We start from the raw sequence: 21791 nt of genomic DNA on the forward strand, positions 1-21791 counted from the left end.
ATGGAATATTTAATATACACAAGTAGCTGTGATGATCGAGTAGAGAGGACATTTGCGAAATGAAAGGGGGTTTTCCCTCGAGGGGGGAGTTTGGGGGTTAAACGGGCCTTTTTTCATTTTGTGAACCTGGAGGTACATGAAGGTGAAGCAGCAGGTTCCTGCTTTCTCCCAAGCCTTATTTTGAAAATACTTCACCGCAGAAACTCATCTACTGGATCATAAAGCATTGTGATGACGGAAGACCGCTCCCCCCCCCCCCCCCCCCCCCCCCCCATAACTCTATCTTTTCTTTTGGGAACTAAAAATAAGACAAAAAATGAGATGAAATAAAAATAAAAAAAAAGGCACCAGTGCGGAAGCTTTGGGAAACACTTGACAGGAAGAGGTTCTGTCAGAACCCGGAGCCACAATCACAGCGCTGACTGTCTTGACAGCCCAGTGATCGGCGTCTTGCAGGACAAACCGCCCCAACCAGCTTCTCGAGTCCGAGGAGGCGATTCTCACTTTCAGCCGTGAAGAGGTGCCTCCAGGTTTGGCAGGTTGACTGGCAGCACGGAAGAGCCTCTGATAACAAGAAAAAAAAAACAGTGAATTACAGAGGAAAAACAAAAACAAGCGTCGTCGAGGCCACAGAGACGCTTAGAGAACTGAAGCTTCTCTGGGAGAAGAAGTGAAAAAACATTTTTGCACTGATAGTGAGCCGACCTAGCTTATAATGATTGGCTGTTGGCATTGTATGTTTGCAGTTGGGTCACTAATGAGCACTTCCTGATTGAGAAAAAATTCTGACATGTTTGATTAACTGTCGCTGATGACGCCCTCACACACCAACAGAATTCTCCTCCAAATAGCCACGCCCACTCTCCCCAACTTTAGCTGCCTGGTATAGATTCTGCCCAACTGTGAATACCGGCGGAAATCAGGCGAAACATCTTATAGCACTTCTTTAGAGATCCAACATCAACATGCACAGGATAAAAGTTTTTTGAAGCTTGATTCCCTCCAGAGTTCACCCAAAAGAACGAAAATCAGTGCTTTCTAGGAAGTAGATATTGTAAATAATCAACATATGCGTATACGCGATATGTTTAATTGCGGAATTAGTAGATGTGAAGTGAATAAGTTGACATGTGAAAGTTTTTCGAGCATCGAAAATAAAACATCTGTTTACATTCCCTCACAAAGCTAGGCTTCTAAGGGGATGAGAAAATTCTGCAGCCTGAAAAATAACATTTTTGTTTATTTTTTAGTAATTGGTATCACTGATAACATTTTATTGATAACAAGGCATCTGGATAACTGTCTCAGAGAAAAAAGTAAAGAAATAGAAAGGATGGGCCTGTTGAAAGCACGTTAGTGAATGTTAGTGAAGTGCCATTCATGTCTTTTCCTGGTGGCTCTTCCATTTGGACTTTGAAAAAAAAAGTGCTACAAATAAAATTGACTCGACACAGTGTGTCATTTCAAGTCATTTTATTCATTTTCTTTTTGTTTTTTTCTTTTTTTTTTCTTTTCAAGGGACGAAACAAAGGATCCAAGAGAAATTGATCAAACATTGGGGAAATAGTCCTCCAAGAAAACAAAATAGCCGTTTTCAGGTCTCGGAGCAGAAGACGGGAATCAAATGGAAGCGAGGCTCTCAGAAAAAGGCCCCTGTAAAGCTTAGGAGGTGTGAATGATTGCCAAAATAACAAACAAAAGGACCCTAATGAGCTGCAAAATAAATGACTAATCTGGGAAATCAAATGGGTGAAAAAAGACACAGCTAATCTCTTTAAATATTCATAAAACCACAGAGCAAGAGCAGACAATCCCCCACTAGGTTTCCTCATTAGCATTTGTGACAAGCAAACGATGGCGATGATAAAGAACGCTTTACGCGATGAGTGTTGTGCTCACCGATGCTTTCGATTCCAGTCGTGACCTTTGTGGAGTGAACCTTGTTGCGCTTCAACTTATTGAAGAGCCCTTGCATGACGTGGCGATGGAAAGAGCCATTTGATACAAAGTGGAGCCTTTCCCACACCTGCTTATTGATTAGCCCAGCCCAGAAAGAATTACTCATTGATACTTTTGCTCATACATGGACATCAGGAAGGCCAGTTGGTAGCTGCATCACACATCGTGATGTCCTTCAGGAACCGACCTTCGTCCTCATTTGCTAGATTTATAAGGTCGCCTTGTTCAAACTGCGTCGGAGTCCGAGGGTCAGCAGCATTATGCAATTATTTTTCAAAATGGCTGAAAAAGTAACAGGAGAAAGGGATGAAAGTGCTGCTGAACAGTTGCAAACAGTGGACTAAAATAAAAGAAATGAAAAGGTGAAGAACACTGGCGAAATTAAAAAACAAAAAAGTAACCTTGATTTAATCAACGAACATTATCGTCAAGCCCCAACGGCGTCTAAATCTGTGGAGGGAGAGACAAGATGAAAGAAGTTTAACTCATTATTTATTCAAACACAAAGGAAGAAATCAAATCTGAGCCGCGGCGAATCTAACCTCAAGCCTCGCAGCCCGGTGTTCATTTCGCTCAAAATTTACGATCTTGTCCGCGAACACGGCGACCTGCGAGGACCCCGGCTCTAACCTTAAATTCTCTCGTCGCGTCTGCTTTGCATCTGGAGCCCTCACTTCGGTTCAAGGAATGCAGTGGCTTTGTCCGCGAGCGCCAGGGGAACAGAAGGCCCGACATCTTGCCAAAGCTGCTGTGTGATTGCTTTACGGCTTCTATGACAGGAGCCACAGCGGAGCCCCTCACTCCATTTCTCACCATCAATTGTCCAAGTAGCTGTGGTGACATTTTAGCTGTTATTTATTAATTTATTTATTTGCCTCCAAGAAATAGGACGAGTCTGTTTCGTAACGTCTGAAACCGAATGAGTGTTTGACTGATTGCCCGCTGCCGCGCGCTGCGACTCGCTGTCAGACTTCATGAGTGGCAACTGATAGACGGTAGCAGGTTAAGGCACCCGGGTTTCGTGTATTTATTTTTTCCCCGCACAGCCAGCGCGCACCGAAGTGTCTTTCGACCCCCCGTCACCCTCAAACCCACCAGCCGCTTCACCTGCTCCCGCTTCAGCCAGCTGGCCGTCAATGAGCTGGCCTTTTCACACAAGCGGTGTTTGACTTGCATCAAGAGGAGCAGAGGCTACGGGGCTACTGAAGCCCCCGCTTCAGCCAGGTTTGCTGTTCAGAATAAGCTCGGAGGCGGCTGGGAAAATACCGCCGGTAGAAATAACAATTCACCAGTGTGAATAATTGGTGGAAATACAATGTGGGGAGATGAAGCCAAAAATGTGAGACAATGTTTCCCTGGGGGGCCACAAACTTTCTCAGCCTCTGCTGATTTTTTTTCTTTTTTTTTTTCCAACTTTTTTTTTTTTCAAAACAGTTATAGAAGTTTTCTTCGTGATTTTCCTTTTTTTTTTTTCCTCTTCCATTTTGAAAGCACTGCATGCCTTACATCTTATTTTACCGGAGCCATCCCTGCAACATAGTTACCTCATCCTTTCTATTGGACCGTAAGACCAGCGTCATGGTGACGTCATCTTAGTCAGCACTTCTGTTCTGCATTTTCTTTGAAAACCTAAGGTACAAGGGGTGGCATTTAAAAGAAAGCTGAAACTTTGAACGCGGAAAGAACTGACTTAAAAAACGACAAGACGCGATAGTAGTTTTCCATTAATCAATGAAGTGCAATGCAGTTTGTGTGTATGTGACTGTGTGTCAGACTTAAAACAACCTGGGATCATCCAATCAGGACAGCCACGGGTTTTTATCTCAGTAACTGTAAGGGAGGGACTCTTTGGAATTGGCGAGAACACCGGCGGCAAACGCGAACATACACGCCAAAAGAGAGGGACAGATGTGATATTTCATAAAGGCCTCGTGTCGCTCTCAGGAAATCCCTTTTAGACATTGTCTCATACACCCCTCCCCCCCCCCCCCCCCCTTCCTCCATTAAGAATCCTGAGCAGAAGACGAGCCAGTCAATAAATCTCGTCATATTTGCATCAGTGTGGCGAATTGGGTAATGACATCAGCGGCGCGGGGAGATTTATGTGCCATTTTCGGAAAAAAAAAAAAAAAAATTTCAACCCACCGCTATCGCATTCCCATGAAGGGAGGGCCCTCGTATTTCCTGTGGTGAGCATGTGTAGACCGCCAAACTCCTAATACCCCATCCAAATAGCAGGGGGCAACTTTAATGACGTGCCCTGTCTGTAAGTATTAATATTCCCTGCTCGGAGTTGGTTCCACTTAACATCCTGTCAGAGGAGGATGGGCTGGCGGTGTGACGCCGTCTCCCGAGGGATCCTTGATAATGATGCTTTTCATGAGCCCTCCATCCTCTTCGCTCCTGCCGTGAATTACGTCTTTGACCTCGCCGCTAAAAAACTCCAAATTTTTGTTTTTGTTTACAAACAAATGCGCAACTCACTGTGATGCTGCGACAGCAAACGCAGAAATGCGTGAAAAAAACACTCAGGCGATGAAGATGTACGAGAGATGATGTGAAACGAAATTTACAAGACGGTGAGACCAAACAGCAAAGGCAGTAGACTAAGAAAAGTTAGGTGATGTGAGAGAGGAGAATCCAGACGGGAGAGAGTTGGATGGAGGCAGATGATTGGCTGCAGCTGCCGACAGGAAACGAGGAAGACCTGAGTTCACGCTTGGTAATTAAGGCTGGATCCGGGAAAGGAAGTGAGACGTCAGGAGAAGTTTAAAGAGTCAGCATCTTGCAAAAGCCGGAGTCGGGGCGAATTAAGGTTCAGGGGGGGTTTTTATAAAGACCCCGGTGTGTCTAGGCGGCCACCCTTCTCCAAAACACACTTTGAAGAGAGACGTCAATGTCTGTTTAATACATGCAGGAGTCCTGCGGGGTGGAGCCTGGCAGAGGAGGTGGTGCCTGCGTCTGGAAACCAATCAATATTTAATCAAAGACCCGATCGCTTTCTCTTGTACCTGCACCCGCTGAACCTCAATGTCACTCAGACCTCAGTTCTAGGTTGGATTGTGGCCGCTGTCATCCACACTGGGTCCGCGTCTTCGGAGCGTTCAGATGTTCTTGTCCACGAGGCGAGACGTTGTCACATCCTTCAGATGCTTCATACTTCTAACATTCAAGTCAACTTTGGTCTGAGTGTTTGCCTTCCAACATTAAATTGATATTTTTCTTCAGATGTGAAATGGAGGTTCCCTGCAGCGGGCTGCTGCAGATGTTCTCCAGTATCACTCATTGACGTTCACAACTTTTCAATCTAGATCTAATATCAGCTGATGGACCAATACCTGTTTGTTTCATTTTGCTGCAGTTGTCGCCTTCAGGAGCTGTTGAGTGAGAATTCATTTTTTTGTTCTTTCTACTTCCCTGGTCAAGACTAAAAAACAGCCGACTCTCCCTGGGATCCTCCGTGCTCTGCTAAAGCTTGAACTCCCGCTCGCCATTGCGTGCAGGAAGCCGAGCCGGTGTTTCATTTTCCATCGCAATTACCATGTCCCGCTTATGCAGGAACAAACCCTCTTATTCACTGATGACCACCTCCACATATATGCTGCGCAAACACTATACATCCATAGTTCCCCTGTCTACAGGGAAGCTATTTGTGTTTTTTCCTATCAGGTCTGCTCCCTGCTTGTTCCAGCCGCCTGATTCGTTGATGGCGATATGGTGGCTCCGTCCCTCCGGTCTTTGTTTCCAGGCTCAGCGGTGCCGGCGTCACCTGCGCACTGACGCAGGTCTGCGTGCAGTCATGCCCTGCAGAATGGCACCCGCTATGTTTGATGCTCACGCTGCAGGGCCGTGTGTGTTGGAGGCCGCAAGCGCACATTTTTACTTACTTTTTTTTTTTTTTTTTCCTCCTGTCCCTGCCTCCCGCTTGACTTGAAGGAACTGAAGTTTACTGTCATGACGAGCCTCTTGGGACAGCGACGTGAGCCCGTGCCGGGAAGTATCAATGTCTCTGAGCTCTTTAGGAAAAAGGAGTGGCATCACTGTTTGAACTCGAGCATCCGCCTTGAAACATAATTCTTCAAAGCTGTTTGCTTTTAATATAAGTAATCCCGAAACGACGCCTGCACTCCAGTGCCTTGTTTAGCGCTTATGAAACAAAGCGGCATCGTAACTCACAGGTATTTGTCCCACGCACTGGAAGATCTTCTCCGATACAGCTTTTCTCACGCTCAGTGCTTGCCAGCAGGAATATTCCGCCGATGCATTTTCCAGAACTTTAATCGAACTTAAATTATCAGGACGCTTCCAGCAAGACAGTCAGGTTCCCCTTTCCACTACCATGGGATCTCCTTGAGGAGATCTATTATGCAAAGCGCCCCGGCACCTTTGGGAGACGTCCAATCCATTCAAATCAAAGCGTGCATAATGAGGGCGAGGAGCGCAGCGCTTGGTGCAAAGGGGACGTCTTCCGGCCCTTAATTAGTTATAGGTGTGGTTTCAGTACCGAACACTAAGTCAAGTCAAATCTTCGCAGTGGTATCTGTTCAACCCCCCCCCCCCCCCCCCCCCCCCCCCATCCCCATTCCGTCTGAAACTTACTTCTGGAGATGAAAAATTCATTCCGACTCCCGCGTAGAGTTTCTACCGCCACGTGTTGTGGTTTCAGTCCCTCAGTGTTTCGGCGTCTTTCCTGTAGGGACGTATGGAAACATCACCTCTCCTGATCAGGGATTTCTCCAACCTCAAAAAAAAAAAGGTGTATAGCTATATTTATAAAAAAAATTTAAACGGTTGAAGTTTCAGTTCCACAAAAGTGCTGACTCCATCCAATAACAACCTCCCTTGTTGTACCTGTGAATTTGTTTTTGTGTATTTCCTAACATTTGAAAAGGGTAAAGTACTGTTTCACGGTTCCCAGGAACTGTTTAGCTCAGAGGTATGAAAGTGAAGTTTTTACCACATGGCTGGTTGGTGGGAAAGGGTCGAACCCTGTCAGAAACTAGTAATAGCACTTGTGTTTCTTTTATCCTTTTGAGTCTGAGACCATTGTATTGGATTAGAACAGCGAATGTCTTCACATACTATTACTGCAGTACTACACGTGTACACGACAACTGGTCCTTATACAAAACGGATGGGAAATAATGATACTTTTTCCTCTGTGCTTGTTCTACAGCACAAGGAGTGTTTTGATTTTGATCTTAATGACACCCTATTTTATTTTAACAAACAAAAACACAGTGTTGTCCAAGCGTGCCTCATGATAATATCAGTTGCAATTACTTCACTAGTAAACAGTAGTGGGCATGTCATTGAAGACTAAACCCCTCTCTCCACTCCTCAGCTGTTTAATTCGCCGCCGAAGACTTTAAGCCCAAACATGGTGCTTTCATTACCGTTATTATTAGAAACTACGTTTTGACCATTTTCATATGGAAGCATGGAACGGTGTCTAATATCATGATTCTGTCCTAAAGTGAGACTGTAGATTCGGTTACCTCAACTCAGCATGCCCCCGCAACCCCGGGGCTTCGCTCAAGCATTCATCTCAGATCCACCCGTGTTTCTCCCCGCTTGCATCAGCTGTGACAGTGTACCCGTGAACACACCGCTATTGTGTTATCGCACACTCACACACACACACAGTCTTTGTCATTGTGTGTGATTTTGTCGTCACCTCACCGATCTGTTTCAACAGCCCTTCAACTGCGCGAGACACGTAATTATGTTGTCGTCTAAAATGTACTTTTTTTTTGTTTGGGTAGAAATCTGTTGAAGCGCTTGAGGAAATGTATTTATTTATTTATTTATTTGGTAGTTTCTAAAAAAAAAAAAAAAAAAAAAAAAACCCTTGTGTTTCGGAGGTTGGTGTGCTTGACTCCCTCAAAGAACGGCGCGTTCTCGCGAACACCACTGGGTTCTGTCCGACTGACTCAGGGCCATCTTATGAGACCTAACAGCCAGATGGCAACTGATTAACACTCAAACAACACAAGAAACTTTTGGCTGAAAATTGACGGAAACTCGACTTTGCCGCTTGATGTGAAGATGAGGGTGCAGCAGGTCTCACCTGATCACTGCTATTCATTAATTTAATTTTAACTTGCTTCCTTAGAGCAGCAAAGTACTTTCACCAGCATTTTTTTTTTTGAGGCTAAGCAGAACTTGAACCAGCATCCGTTGCAGATGAAGCCCCCGATCTGAGAGGATAAGCCTGATAATTGGAGCAGAGATGGGGCGAGTTGTGACGGCACTTTGTCTCATGACGCAAACGTACTGTAATAATGATCCCACTTTAGCACGCGCTCACTTTGCTGGAGGACACAAAAGCAAGATCAGTCTCACACACACACACACACACACACAGAGTAGTGTGACTTTTCAATTTTTATTTGGTTACTTTTATTGTAATCCTTCCCTGCCACGGAGATGGCCTGTGACAACAATTTTTTTGTCATTTTAAACATATTGAAAAAAAAAACTACAATACCATCCATATTTCCATATTTGGATAATTTGGTAAAAAGATAAAAAAAATAAAAAGGTAAACCTTTTTCTAAAAGATTTAAATCAAATATAAATTAAAAAAAAATCTCTCTCTCTCACTCTCTCTCGATTTATATAATATATAAAAAATCCCCTTTATATCCCAACCTTGGTTTCACAGCACAGAAAGTCTGGCGTTTGTTTTTTTTTAAAATTGATTTTGCACCAAATGCGCCCCCCCCCCCCCCCCACACACACACACAAAAAAAAAAAACAAAAAAAAACAGAAAGCTGCAATAGTTATCATCCTGCACTGCTTTGCATTTTACCTGCCCCCGCCATGTCCAGGCGACAGCGCTTGTATTTTTCCAGCTCTCCTTGCCATGAGCATTACTCGTCACTTGACGTGAATTAGCGGTGCAGTGCACCCGGCGGGACAGACGTGGTAGGATGCGATGATGACTGCGGCCGTTAGCGATGAGTTTCAACTGAAAAATGGCGCTGCGGATTCTCCCTGGCTCGCTGAAGTTGGACCGCAGGGAGGGCCAAAGATGGCATAAATGTCTTTGGATATCCACGCGTGTTTTATTACACTATTAAGACTTCCATCCATGGTGCCTGCATTCGCTCACTACTGCCATCTCAACAACCACCCGCCTCCCAGCTGAAAATATGAAACTCCCCTCGGATGTCAAATCTCAGTTTGTCGTCATGGATACCTGCCACCGTCGTTAGATGAGCGGGAAAGCAGTGGCCTTTTGAAGTGTAATATGGACTTACTTTTTTAAACTTCCTCCTTTAATAGCGCAGATAACAGGGTGTTGACAATCTCTCTTTCGACGCTTGGAGGCGGCCTTTGGGCGATCCGACGCCAGGAGACCTGGCATCCAGATACAGATCCAAGGCTCCTTCAACCGACGGGGCTACTGGAAATCCCTCCAGACAAAAGGCAGCTTTTGCGGCAGTACCTTTACCTAAGCTTTCACCTGACATGCACCCTGTCTTCTTCATGAATTGTTGATGTCTCACTGGGATGTAGCAGCATTAGTTATATTTCTATAAGTTTTGCAGCTGCAGTGTATTTCCTGTGCCCTTAGCAGTTATACTGCTGTGCATAAAGAGAAACATAAACTCGGGGTGGGATTAAATAGTGACCTCACTATCAAATGGACTGGGGGGGCGGGGTTGTTCGTAGTGCAGCTAGTGGGGTCCTGGATGGCCATAGACACCTGGCCATAGGGAGAGTAGGTGGACCTTGCAGCCAAACCTGGGAACTGCGAGGACTGGAAGGTTGAGGGAAAAATAACAGTAAAACCTCTGTGGGTAATTTATTTTATTCCCCAGTAATCCACAAACACCCACAAATACAGATGAACTCCCAGTATTTGATTTGTTTGGTCTGATAACATTACTTCAGTTGAGAAGTACTGCAACAGATAATGCTTCTCTGGGGCGGTGGGTGGTGGGGGGGATCAGAGCAAATAACAAAGCTGTTAAATGATTTCAAGGCTTTGTCCTGGTGCCCTTTACCAGAGCGAACTGCCGACCCTCACACGACAGCAGCGGTCTCTGTCCCTGCGCCCTCTCCCGCTTGACCACATCCTCCCCCGCAGAAGGTAGTAACCATTTGACCTCTAACTATCGCCACGGCCCGACCCCGTCGCCCCCTGCTGCTCGGATGCACGTGTGCTCGAATCCCTTGGCCAGCGTAGTCAGTCGTCCTCTGCTGAGGAATCATGTACTTCACACTGAGTACTGCCCTTATAAAATACTCAAAGTATCAAAGTAAATCCTTTTTTCTTTTATCATTTTGACTGTCAAACTCTTGTTTCTAAAAAAAAATCTGTTTCCTCACCTGCATTTTCCTGCAAATCCTTCCTGTCTAAAGTCATTTTTCTTAACGTCTTTCGTTCAGCCTTTCAGTATTTCGGCATTTAGCTCGAAGTCGCTGCAACAGTTTAGTTACTGACGGCAGATGTTTAGACTTGGCTGTGACTCTTCTTGTAGCCGTGTGCTAGCATTTATTTTATTAAGAAAAATGAATGTCCTGATTTTCCCTTTCTGCTGGATTTTGTCCTTTTTATGTTATTTAATAAACACAGACTAATGACAAAGCATTGCCTGCAACCAGCGGGTGCCCTAGTCCAACCAGGGCTTCAAACCTGTGATATGTTAAGCCTTTATTCAGCTAAGAATAAGACTGAAGTAAAAGAAAATTCTTACACGGTAACGTCCGAATGTGAAATGGTGCTGATAAACTTTTGCCAACATTCTCTCCGTTATGTGCTGGGATGTGGATTTACTGCCCTGCCACGCAGTTAAAGGGATAAATAATTTACTTAACTGTTTAAAACTTTCTTTTGTGTTCTCGAATATCACAGCCCAGAGCGACAACCATCCTAGGTGTTAATCAGAACAATATTTCAGGTTGTTCCCTCGCTGCACTTATCCTACAAGACGCGCTCTGCTTTCGCTGGCTAGCGTGTTGTCAATATCCGCATGCTCTAATTTTAGTTTGATGTCCAAGTGGTGCAGCTGGCGTGAACGGCAGCTTTGAGACTTTCTTTGCGCCCTTGTCTAAGGAGCTCCAGGTGATAAAGACCATGGGCCCTGGCAGAGCAACAAACCTCAGGAAGCGACCGCCGGCCGTTTCCAATTAGCTTGAGTCTTGAATGCTGCGACTCAGACAGCTTGATTGGTTAATACACCGAGTTGGGGATATTTAAAAAACACATGCTCAGAAAACAGAGAACATACAACTGCAGGAGCCGTGCATACGGTACAAGGAGATAGTGCTTCTGGGGAGTGACAATTTGATAATCAGTCTCCCAGTCAGTTGGCCTATTTCCATTTTGAAACACACCATCTCATTTTTTTGCATACGCCCCGATGTCTCCTTCGCACCTTCGCTCTGCAGGTGTCACCTGATGCTCTGTAATAGATCTTCATTTCAGAATTCCAGGAAGCCACCATGCCTCCGCCTTCTGCCTCAATGCATTGCGTCTGAGCTCTGGATTTCAAGTATTTGCAGTTTCAACAACATATTGAACTCTTACATCATTTTTTTTTCCACAGTTAAATGTCTCACTTCCATGTAGTTTAATTCTGTGTAATAAACGCACTGTGCTCGGGTTTTTGGCCGTGGCTCATATTCCAGGCGGTCGGTTAATCAGGTCCAAAATCTATAGAGTAAAAAACAAGAACAAGTTCCTTCAGGGTTGAAGTCTATTCGGTCTCTGCCAGACTCAGCAGCTGCTGATGTCCTGATGGTCCAAATTTTGATTAAGACCTGCATCAAACCTGATGCCTTCCTGCTGCTCTGATCCAAAGATACTGACAGACAGATATTCCGCTATCCCCTGGGTAGCAGGATTTGAACAACCCCCTCCTCTGCGGCTTGATTGATGGCAGTGATGTCGACAACGTTTGTCCTCTTTCAGACAGTTCACTCCCTCTGGTCGCTCAGGTCCTGCCGGTGTGTTGTAGCCTTTGTGACCTGGATTTGTCTTATGTAGCTCACGATAGTACACCCTCAGTGGAGGACTCTCATCCACCTTCTTGATTCATCCATTCATTTGTCATCAGGGCAGGAGGCGTGATTTAACTGGTTAATCACGCCTCCACAACCAATCCAACCTTTCACAACTACAGACAGTAGGTAGTCTTCAATGATCCTACTAACTGTTGTTGAACTGTTGTAGGCAGATGGAGAGTCTGGAGGAAACCTCCACATTCACACAGGGAACGTAGGTTCATGCGCAGACATTGACATGTTCGTGAGTCGGCAGGGCACTTCCGGGGTCGCCCACTTGTCCTACCGGACAGTGACGTCCCGTCATCTTGCTATCCGACACCAACTTGTGTAAACTGAAGGCGCAAGAGAATGTGGAAACTCTCTCTTCCAAAATTCAGGAGGTTCAGGAAGGTGAACGAAACAGCTTTAAGTCAGACCAATGTCACAAGACTTTTAGCGAAAACTAATTTTAGCCACTTTCTTTCTTTTTTTTTGTAGGGCTGTGGCAGCCCGAGGACATTCAGGGTCCTGTTCTTTATTAATTAGCTGGGGTTTTATTAACAGCCCAGCCGCCAAACAAACGAAGAGCACGAAGAAAAAAAAAAAAAAAAGAAGAGACAATAGGAGTCAAATCCTTGAGGTTCATTCTGATGATGGGGCTGAAGGCGTTTTTTTTTACCTCCTCCCAGCGGACAGGGGTACAAAAAGGTGAGCTGTGGGGAGATTTATGACATCATGGAGGAACTTTCTGGAGCTGCATCAATCCCGTGGCTTCGATGGCCCCATTATTCTAGCAACTCACTCAATAATACAGTTAAAGGCACCCCTTTGTTGAATTGCCCAATCGGGGTGTATCTGTAATTTAGCCATATTTCAGCGGTGCTCGAGTGTTGTTGTCGTTTTTCTTCAACTCCCCGCCCCCAATGTCATTAGAAACCTTTGTCATATAGTGGATTTGGCATAAGGCTTTTTTTTTTCCTCCATGGCTTGACAAATGACAGACACAAAAAAAGATTTCTAGCACATTTACATGCCACTGCAGCGGCCGTGGCAGGAGGCGTCAATGCAAACGGGCCTCCATTAAATTCTTTTAACTTGTCGCTGCATCGCACTAAAAGCTGGGGTTGGGAGGTTACGGATGGATGGGTGAATGGATTTTTCCTCCTCTCTTCATTTCTCTGTCTAGTTGAGGCCTATTGATGTGGTTGGGCTGACACGGTGACCGTGGCAACGTGTTCGCTATACACTACACTTTAGTACTTGCTTTACGAAGTCTTTCATTAGATGGCCATCTTAAGTGCGACATTCAGGTCACTAAAGATCAACTCATACTGGGGGACCAGTAAGAATACAGGTCAACGAATGCTGAACATGTGACCCACACTTACTAACAGTTTTTTATTTGTGGTCATTTACTGAAAAATAAGTAGCTGCTTTTCAAGTGCCACGGCCAGTGTAAAATGGCAAAGGCTAATGGAGCCATTTGGTTCAGTGACAGTTTTCCAGAAGGGCCCCGAAGCATTTTATCCAGGCGCTTGTTATAAAACAGGTCTCGGCCGGCAGCACAGGTCTCAGCTTGCCCCAGCGTTTCGGGTCGCTGGAAAAAGGGAAATGATTTTCAGTTACCACGCGCCGCTGAGCAGCTTTCATGTGCCGTGGACACGGAGGCTCCGCCCACCGATGCTGTATCCAGTTCTCTTTATACGTCCCCGCACCATTAACCTCAGCACTGCTAAATCCAGGCTTCGGGCCTTGCAGACGGGAAGATTAAGATACAAATAGAAAGAGTACCTTAGCCGCCATATTGACCTGCAGAACAGATTTATGTAATAGTAACCTTAATAAAACAGGGTTTGATGTGTTTTGCAATTTTTTTAGTGTCCAGAAATTTTCTCACTTAGAGAAAAGCAGCGTCTTTTTAACGGCGTACATCTTCCCTGCTTCTCTCCTTTTCTTTATTTATGAGTTACAGACTGTGTTGCTGATTTTTACCACCTTAGTTCTGCTTTTTTTTTTTTTTTTTTCTTTTAACTCCAGTTTTTGTGTTGTTTTTTTTTTCCACCAGCAAAATACAGAAAACCACTGCCAAGGGCTTCGTGCATCCTGCTCTGGTGAACTCAGTTCCTCTGTGTTGCCTTCTGGGCATTTTTCTCAATTTGTGTCAGATGTTCATTTTGCCTGGAGGATGAGAAGAGAAGGTCTGGCTGTCGGGGGTCACGGTGACCTCTGGTCTCAGCTTCCACATGCAATGTTTTTACATTTTGTCATTTGGGACGTTGTGAGGTCAGCATGAAATGATAAATCATGACGAGCAAAGGATTCACATGTTCCTTTTAATGAGATTTTTCATGTGTGTCTAACGACGTGATAGTGAGAGGCGAAGGTTGGGCGAAGGTCGCTGCTGTTCTTTCACAAACCAGATCTTGGGTGATTCCACGCCAGTTAGTCCTTTTCAAACAAAACCAAAACCTTTTGACTTCTAATATGGCCTTGTTGCTCTGAGGACTCATCTTTATTTTTCTCTATAAAACTGTCTAACTTGATTTAGAATCATCCACGGGCAGCATGTCAACCCTGACGATGAGGCTGAAGCGAAACCAGTGTCTGCGGCTGCATGTGTGCGAGTGTGCGCGCTTGTGTGTGTGTGTGTGTGTGTGTGTGTGTGTGTGTGTGTGTGTGTGTGTGTGCGTGCGCGCATTATCTTACCTGCCAAATAGTGCTATTAAGTAGGAGGAAACTTACCCCCCCACCACCGCACTGGTGCTTTCCCTCCCGGCTGGAGGTGGAAGATGGATTGCTCAAGGTGACTCCGGCCGGCACACTCCCGCCAAAACCACACGCTGCGCTTGCTGTCACACTTAAAGGTACACATTCTGTCAGCGTTACCCCGATGCCACCCTTCCCTCCATCTACCTCCTCCCCCACTCAGGTGTGTGGCAGGCCTTCAGCGACATCCCACCCGTCTCCGCTGCCGTCTTCGGTGGCCTGAAATCATCAGTAAATGGGTCAAAGCTGTGACAGTAAAACCTGCTAATGTGCTCAATTTCCAGCCGGTATCATAATATCGCAGAGCGTATTATGGTTACTGGAAGCTCATAACCCCCAGTAATGTAACGATGTATCCCATAATTAGGAAATAAATGATCATAAGATCACTTTCTATCACATTTTCACTCATTTAGAGGAATATTATATTAAATTCATTCGCTCGTAACTCCCGAAGCCTGTGTGCCATTAAAATAAGTCCTGCGCTAATTCCTGTTCTCTGAAACGGCATCCGGCCACATAAAGCGCTTAAACCATCCCTCGACGGCGGAGATAATAAAATCCTGCGCAATAGAAATAAGACGATCAAACGAGTAAAAGTCTCCCTTGAAAGCGACGCTAATGAAATTCAGACAGTGAGTCCCGTAAACCTTTCCCCGGAAAAGTTTCTAATGAAAGTGACTATAGCAGTTCTTTTTCTTTCATTTCGATTTTTTTTTTTTTTTTTTTTTGTTTAGCTGGTCAAAACAGCCCAAAATTTTACTTTGAAAGAGAGTGCAGTCAGTTAAGTGTAAGCTTCCTTTAGGGTACGTGCAGGTTCCGAACTTGTTCCCGGCGCGCTTGCCTTATTGACAGCATGGCAGCTGGTGATGAATGGGACGTGAAGAGAGGAAAGCTTTTTTCTGAAGTGAAGACCCCCCCCCTTGCACACGCACACATACACACACACACACACACACACACACTCAGACTAACACCTTTAAAGCCCCCTGAAGCCCCCGTAGATTAACTAGAGTGATTCTGGGGTGCTCTTTGATTGCTACCTTCCATCCTTTCTCTCCCTCTCCTGAGGTCAATGTTCGCCGTACCACTGCGCAGAACAAAAGACCCATTTCGGAGGTGATCAATCCTGAAGTGAGAAGTACGGATACGCGAGATGACGGGAGGAGAGCGCTGAAGGTCACCGGCACAGGAAACTGAGATTCCCCGGGTGAAAAAAAAAAAGGATAAAAAAACATGCATCTCCTGCAAAGCGGGGAGCTCTTTAATGGTATCCTCGGCACAGCGGAGCTGTGAGGGTCTCCTTGGGCCTGACAGCATGCAGACTCATCAAAATGGGATGGAAACGAGCAGCGGCGCCTCGACTACCTGCGATAGAGAATGAGAGTTTTGTAACCGGCCCCCCTCCTTTTTTTTTTTTATAATACAGTCACGCATCTTTTTGCAGCTCTGAAGGAATAAGCAGATATGGTTTAGAAGAAGAAACAGTACAACAGGTTGTGAATGTAAACAAGGAGGAAATTCCAACACCACAACAATGGGGGAAAATCAACATTGGCCCGGTCTGGATTGGCCAGTCAGCTTCTGAGAAAAGCAGCGCACTTGTACAACATGACCATTTCACCACAACGGACGAAATTTTTTTTTTGCAGCGTAGTCCGACCCATGAACCCTCATCGTGCTCTTATATTTTTGCTCTCCCATTTGTAGCATAAAGTTGCGTCACATGACTTCACTTTCTTCACTGTCTATCAGGGATGCTCACACTTTTTCAGCATGCAAGCTACTTATAAAATGACCAAGTCAAAATGATCTACCCACAACAAAAATGCAAAACATTCTTTATATGTGCAATGTATGTTGATGTAACTCGCATAACCGCATGAGCCAATATTGCACAACACAAAATAATGACGTACATTTTTTGTCATGACCCACGTTCACTCTGATTACTTGCATTGAATTGAATGATAGTCCGGACAGTAGCTGCTGACGGCCAGCCTTATTTACGATGACGTCACTCACCTTGAACGATGCTTCGGTCGCGGCTTCCGCTTTTGAAGTTTGTTGTGTGAAAAGTGACTGCTGTCCGGACTAATGGTTTTTTAATTCCTTCCCCTCTCTCTTTCTCAGCTCGCTTTTTGGCGGGATATCCGTGTCATATTGTCCATGAACAGTCAGAAAATGCCGCTCCACGTCACCCTTCTTTGGTATTGCGATGGTAGACCGGCAGATGAGGCGAACGCACTTCAAAAATCTCATTGTGAAAAAAAGTCCTAGTCCCATTTCGTATGAAATTGATAAGTCTTCTTACTTGGTCCAGCTCCCCCACTCATTTTAGACCCTTTGCTAAGTTTAAGAAAAAAACTTGAGGGCTAAAAATTGGAGCTAACTTGCAGAGTAGCTTGTTAGTCTTACTGCACTTCCCGCCGTTGTTTGTGCACGTGCAGTGACCTCAGTGTCAGAAAAAATCAAATGTCATCTGACTGGCTGCCCTTTATATCGATCAAGTGACGGGATGGATGATAGGTTGACGTCTATTTTTTTTAATGTCATGCGATCTACCAATATTACCCTCGCGATCGACTGGTAGATCGTGATCGACGTATCGAGCACCCCTGCTGTAGATGGTATGCACTTACATGAGGTATATACTGAGAGGAAACTTCAGAAAACACATATTCATTTTCGGACAAGTCATCAATAGTGTGCCTTTGATTATATAGGGTGTTTCGGTCAAAGGTGGCCAGCTAGAGGTTGATCAGGTCTGAGCTTGCGTCCCATGCCCAATCACCCAGAGTGGGTCAGCTCTGTTAGCCCAGCAGGGGTCCTTCCGTTTTATCCACATCCACTGGCTGCTGCTTTCAGCCACTTCAGAGTTGGATCTAACTGTCTTAACAAGCTTTGCAGTTCTATTAGCTCCCTCCTGGCGACGGACCTGCTCGACCACCAGTTGATTTATATGCAATTTCCTTGTAGATTTTTTCCCAGTAACACTGTGCAGTCAATCTAGTGGCTCTCAGGAGGTTTGTGAAACTTCACATCACAAAAATGATGTTGAGAAGATTCATCTTTTCACCGCTACAGTTAGACCAGAACATGCGGCTGTACTGCCAGCCAGCTAAGCATGCTCTGGACGACACGTGTACTTTGATAATCTCAAATTACCGCGCAGCTCAAAATAAAAGCTTTTTGTGTGATGGATGAAAATGTGGCTCGACGAGACCATTTCTACCAACAAAGGAGCCGTCGGATGGTTCCAGCACTGTCATTAACATTAGCTGAATGTGTCCGCATGTTACAGTGTGTGCGAACACATGGCCTTTTTGTGTCTCACAGATCCCAAGACAGGTCTAAACCCTGCTAATCGTAATTCCACAGAGACGCTGGATATAATTAGACCGTGGATCAGCGCCTGTGTCTTATTACCCACAATGTACGGGCCGGCTTAACACCATTGTACTGCAGGTGACCCCGTAACATTAGACTCCCGGCACTCCCACCCGTCCATCATGCAGCTGGCAACGGGCTTATCATCAACTCCAAACTTCACCCTCCCCTCGCTCCGGTACTTTCGGACTCTGTTTGATTTCCCTTCTCTTCGCTGTCATTTGTCTCTTTATCCGGGGTGGCGCTGACTTGCTCCAACATGCCAGCGACCTCCGCTGACAAGTTCTGTAGCATGAGAGAACAAACCGTGGGGGGTTCACTTTTTGTGTCCGGGGGGGAGTGATTCTCCTCCGATCCCTCACAGCGCTCGCGCGCTTCCTCATCGAAAGCTGAGCTGTCTCACATCACAAATCAAATTCGGCGTTTGTGGCGACAAATCTCATCTGACAGTTTCATCACTTCATCCCCTGGACTGATGACACGAATCACAGCATGACTCAACTGTTCCGTCTCCCGTTCACCCTGGAAAATAACCCCAATGGAAAGGATTTGGATTTGATGAATTGAAAGCCCGCCCAGCCTGCGTGGTTTCTCTCTATTGGCTCTCCATGTTCTTCTGCCTGCGTTCTATCCATGTTCTCTGTCTTCCTCAGTCCACAGTCCAAAAACAGTGAGGTTTTTAAAAAAAATTAATCTCCAATTTATTTCGGAAAATCGAATAAAGCTCTATTTTGACAGTACACTGACTTCCAACGGGGAGTGAGTGGTTTCTCTTCCTGCTGTTTTTAACTTTGGGGAGCAGGTGGGCGCGAACTCTCCTTGGAAGTTTCAAGCCACCTCTCTTTCATAACCACGCTTCCCATGGACAAAATGACCGCTTTATCAAGAACAAACTGACAGCAACGTAAATGTGGTTATCCCTCCAGGTGAGCCTACCATTATTACTGGCTCTGCTCTTTATCATCCTCACATTAACGATCTTTGTGTGACAAAAAAACAAGCTGTGACATTTTCATTTACTCTTCCGTCCCATTATTGTGACCAAGCAGGGACAACAACCTTGAATTGTGCGACCATTGTCCTGGTCCCGAGGTTCCGAGCAGTTTGTATTCTGTTTTAACTCGAGATGAGTTTCCGAGCGTTCTGTTTCCTCGGGTTCCGACAGAATGAAAGGCTCAGCTACAGGCTGTCAATCAATACCTTCTCTTTTCAACCCAGTGTGCTTGCTCTTCAGGCCTGTTTTTTTTCTTTCTTCTGGTTTGCTTAGAACCGGTTCTTATTCCTGTTCTTTGATCCCACTGGGACCTGCTGTGGTAGCAGTTTGTTTCGTCCTCGGCGTGGCTTCAAACCGTGACGGGGAACCTTACTGAGTGTTTTGCCGCTCCTGCTTCCTGTTGACTTGCTGATATCAGTCACTTCGCTTTGTGTCTGTGTGGGGGTTAGCTGGTTCTAGTGACGCTTATTTTATTATCAATTTTTTCCCCGTCTTTTTATCGATGGTTATTGCCGCTCCCTCCTTCTTTGTCTCGCGGTCACCCCGGAGTCAGTACTTAGAAGTGCAGGTGTCCTTTTTATGTTATTTTATTTCTTTAACCGTGTCAGACAACTTTTTGTTCCCTGTTAATTGATTTATAAAAAATCCTGATGATTTCCAGGCTGCAGTTTGGTGCAGCCAAAGCGAAACACAGGTCTGCATGAGGGGAGAGTTTATTCTGATCCTATGTCTGACCTCCTGTCCTGCTTGGGTGTTTACTATAGTAATCTATTACATGAGATTGGCCCCGTTCCATATCTGTTAGCTTAACGGCAGACACGTTACTGCCCTGAATGATGTTGATGGACGCCCCCATCAGAAAAGCCAAAGGGGGACACGCGGAACAGCCGGGGCGTCTTGGTGCGGCAGAGGCTCCCTTTCACCGAAATGCATCGGATTGAGATTGGATCATTTGCAGAGATTGAAGAGGTTGTTGATCATTTCCCTCTCTCTCTTTCCCTCCAGAGATTCCCCCAGTAAGGTAATTGGTTTCCTCTTTTGTTTTCCTTTTCATCAAATTACTATTTCTGGACTTAATCCACTTCGAATTGTATCAACCTTCTTCCTCCTCTTCTTGTTTCCTTGCTTTATGATACCGCTCCGATCTCTGATGAAATATCGATTAGCGTCGCGGATTTAACCGACGAGTCTGAAAACGTACACAATCGCGAGGGCCCTGGAAAGAGAAAATGAAAAGAGGAATGAGCGAGGCGGGGATGGACGGAGGGAGGTGCACAGCTTGGACAGCAGGTGGCAAAAAAAGCAGGACTTCCAAGAGATCAAAGCTTTCCCCTCTTGTCAGTATTCACAGTGTGCGTCCTCTGCCCCCCCCCCGCCATCGCTCCCCACCACCCATCTATTTTGCGAAGAAAAAAAAAGACGGAAAGATGAAGTGGTGGGGGGAGGCGGGGCGCGGCAGGTGAAGATTTCCTCCCTGGCCACCACGACTTCAGTGACCGTAAGGGGGATGATTGAGGTCCCACCCGCCAGCAACGTAATTTTGGCATTAAAGATGGCATTAATAAATTGGCCTCATGTGGAGGACCGCAGGGCAGGTCCAGTGGGGAATTCCAGGAAGTGTGTGAGGAGGTCCAGCCAACCTTACCCCCCCCCCGGTATGGAACTGTTTTTCTGACCCTGAGCTACATTACATTACATTACATTACATTGCATTTGGCAGACGCTTTTATCCAAAGGGACTTACAATAGATGACATAGGGACTGCAAATACACTCGCAAATACACGATGCACAGGAAATGTACAGAATGTACAAAACGTTCCTCAGGCTACATTACACAGACTTAGTGTCTTGTGACCTGCTCACTGCCAAGGAGATGCTCAATGGACACAAAATAGAACTGAATACAAACCTCCAATTGTGTCACATGATGCCAAATGAAAAAAAAAAAATAAAAATGATGGTCATCTCGGAAATACTGATGCTATAGCTCCAGTTCTAGGTTTTGGGTTTTTAAAAACCAAAACTGTTTCTCCTACGTCCTGGTCCCTTGGTGTGTTCATGGAGCAAATGTCTTGGTGAAGTGTCTGACTCCATCCAGGATTACTCTTCTTGCAAAAAGCCATGGCTTGTTTTTGTATTTCTGCAAGCCAATGACAGCGGTCGCAGGCGGCCTGCATAATAAACTCAAGGGGAACATTGTAGTTTTGAGCACGGGGGGGTAACTAGTCACAGAAAGGACTTAGAATTCCCATTAAGATCTGCCCAAATATGGTGTTTACAGCATGCCCCTATTCACCCACGCGCACACCCTCACACTCCCACACACACACACACTTCCCACTTTCCTCGGGCTAGCTCTGCAGCGACCTAGAACCTTTTTGAAAATCTGAGAACAGAAACAGGAAGTCAAAGGTTTACAAATAACCACCTTTGAAGAAGAGAAAAGGAAAATTTCAAAATTCAACAAAAAATGTATGAGATTCTGTATGTCCTATTTCAGAATGTGGTGCAAAACATGTGTTGTGTCAGTGCGTTTACCTGTGAGTTTTGTGTGTGTTTGTGCCGATGTGTGCTTTCCCATATTTATGCATATAAGTAAAGATATGACTTCTAACACAGTTACTTCAAGCAGCAGCGGATGCTATTTGCTCATGTAATGTCTCCCATTCCTGTATAATTG

The 21791-nt window shown here is 45.4% G+C and overlaps 1 protein-coding gene across 4 annotated transcripts in view; it reads left to right on the top strand.

Annotated features, from left to right (window-relative positions):
• Positions 1-21791, top strand: part of atrn (attractin) — a 128450-nt gene that overhangs the window by 78541 nt on the left and 28118 nt on the right. Inside the window, exon 27 of one of the 4 annotated variants that reach the window (XM_086152491.1) lies at positions 15797-15931. The exons of the other annotated variants lie outside the window; for them this stretch is intronic. Coding sequence (XP_086008617.1) covers positions 15797-15925 — 129 coding nt within the window. The 3' untranslated portion in view covers positions 15926-15931. Of the gene's footprint in view, positions 1-15796; positions 15932-21791 lie in introns of those variants that run through there. 4 annotated transcript variants of the gene reach the window in all.

This window comes from Fistularia commersonii, chromosome 1 (genome assembly GCF_037954325.1).
Source record: "Fistularia commersonii isolate RoL2024-O1a breed Wild chromosome 1, RoL_Fcom_v1.0, whole genome shotgun sequence".
NCBI lineage: Eukaryota > Metazoa > Chordata > Actinopteri > Syngnathiformes > Fistulariidae > Fistularia > Fistularia commersonii.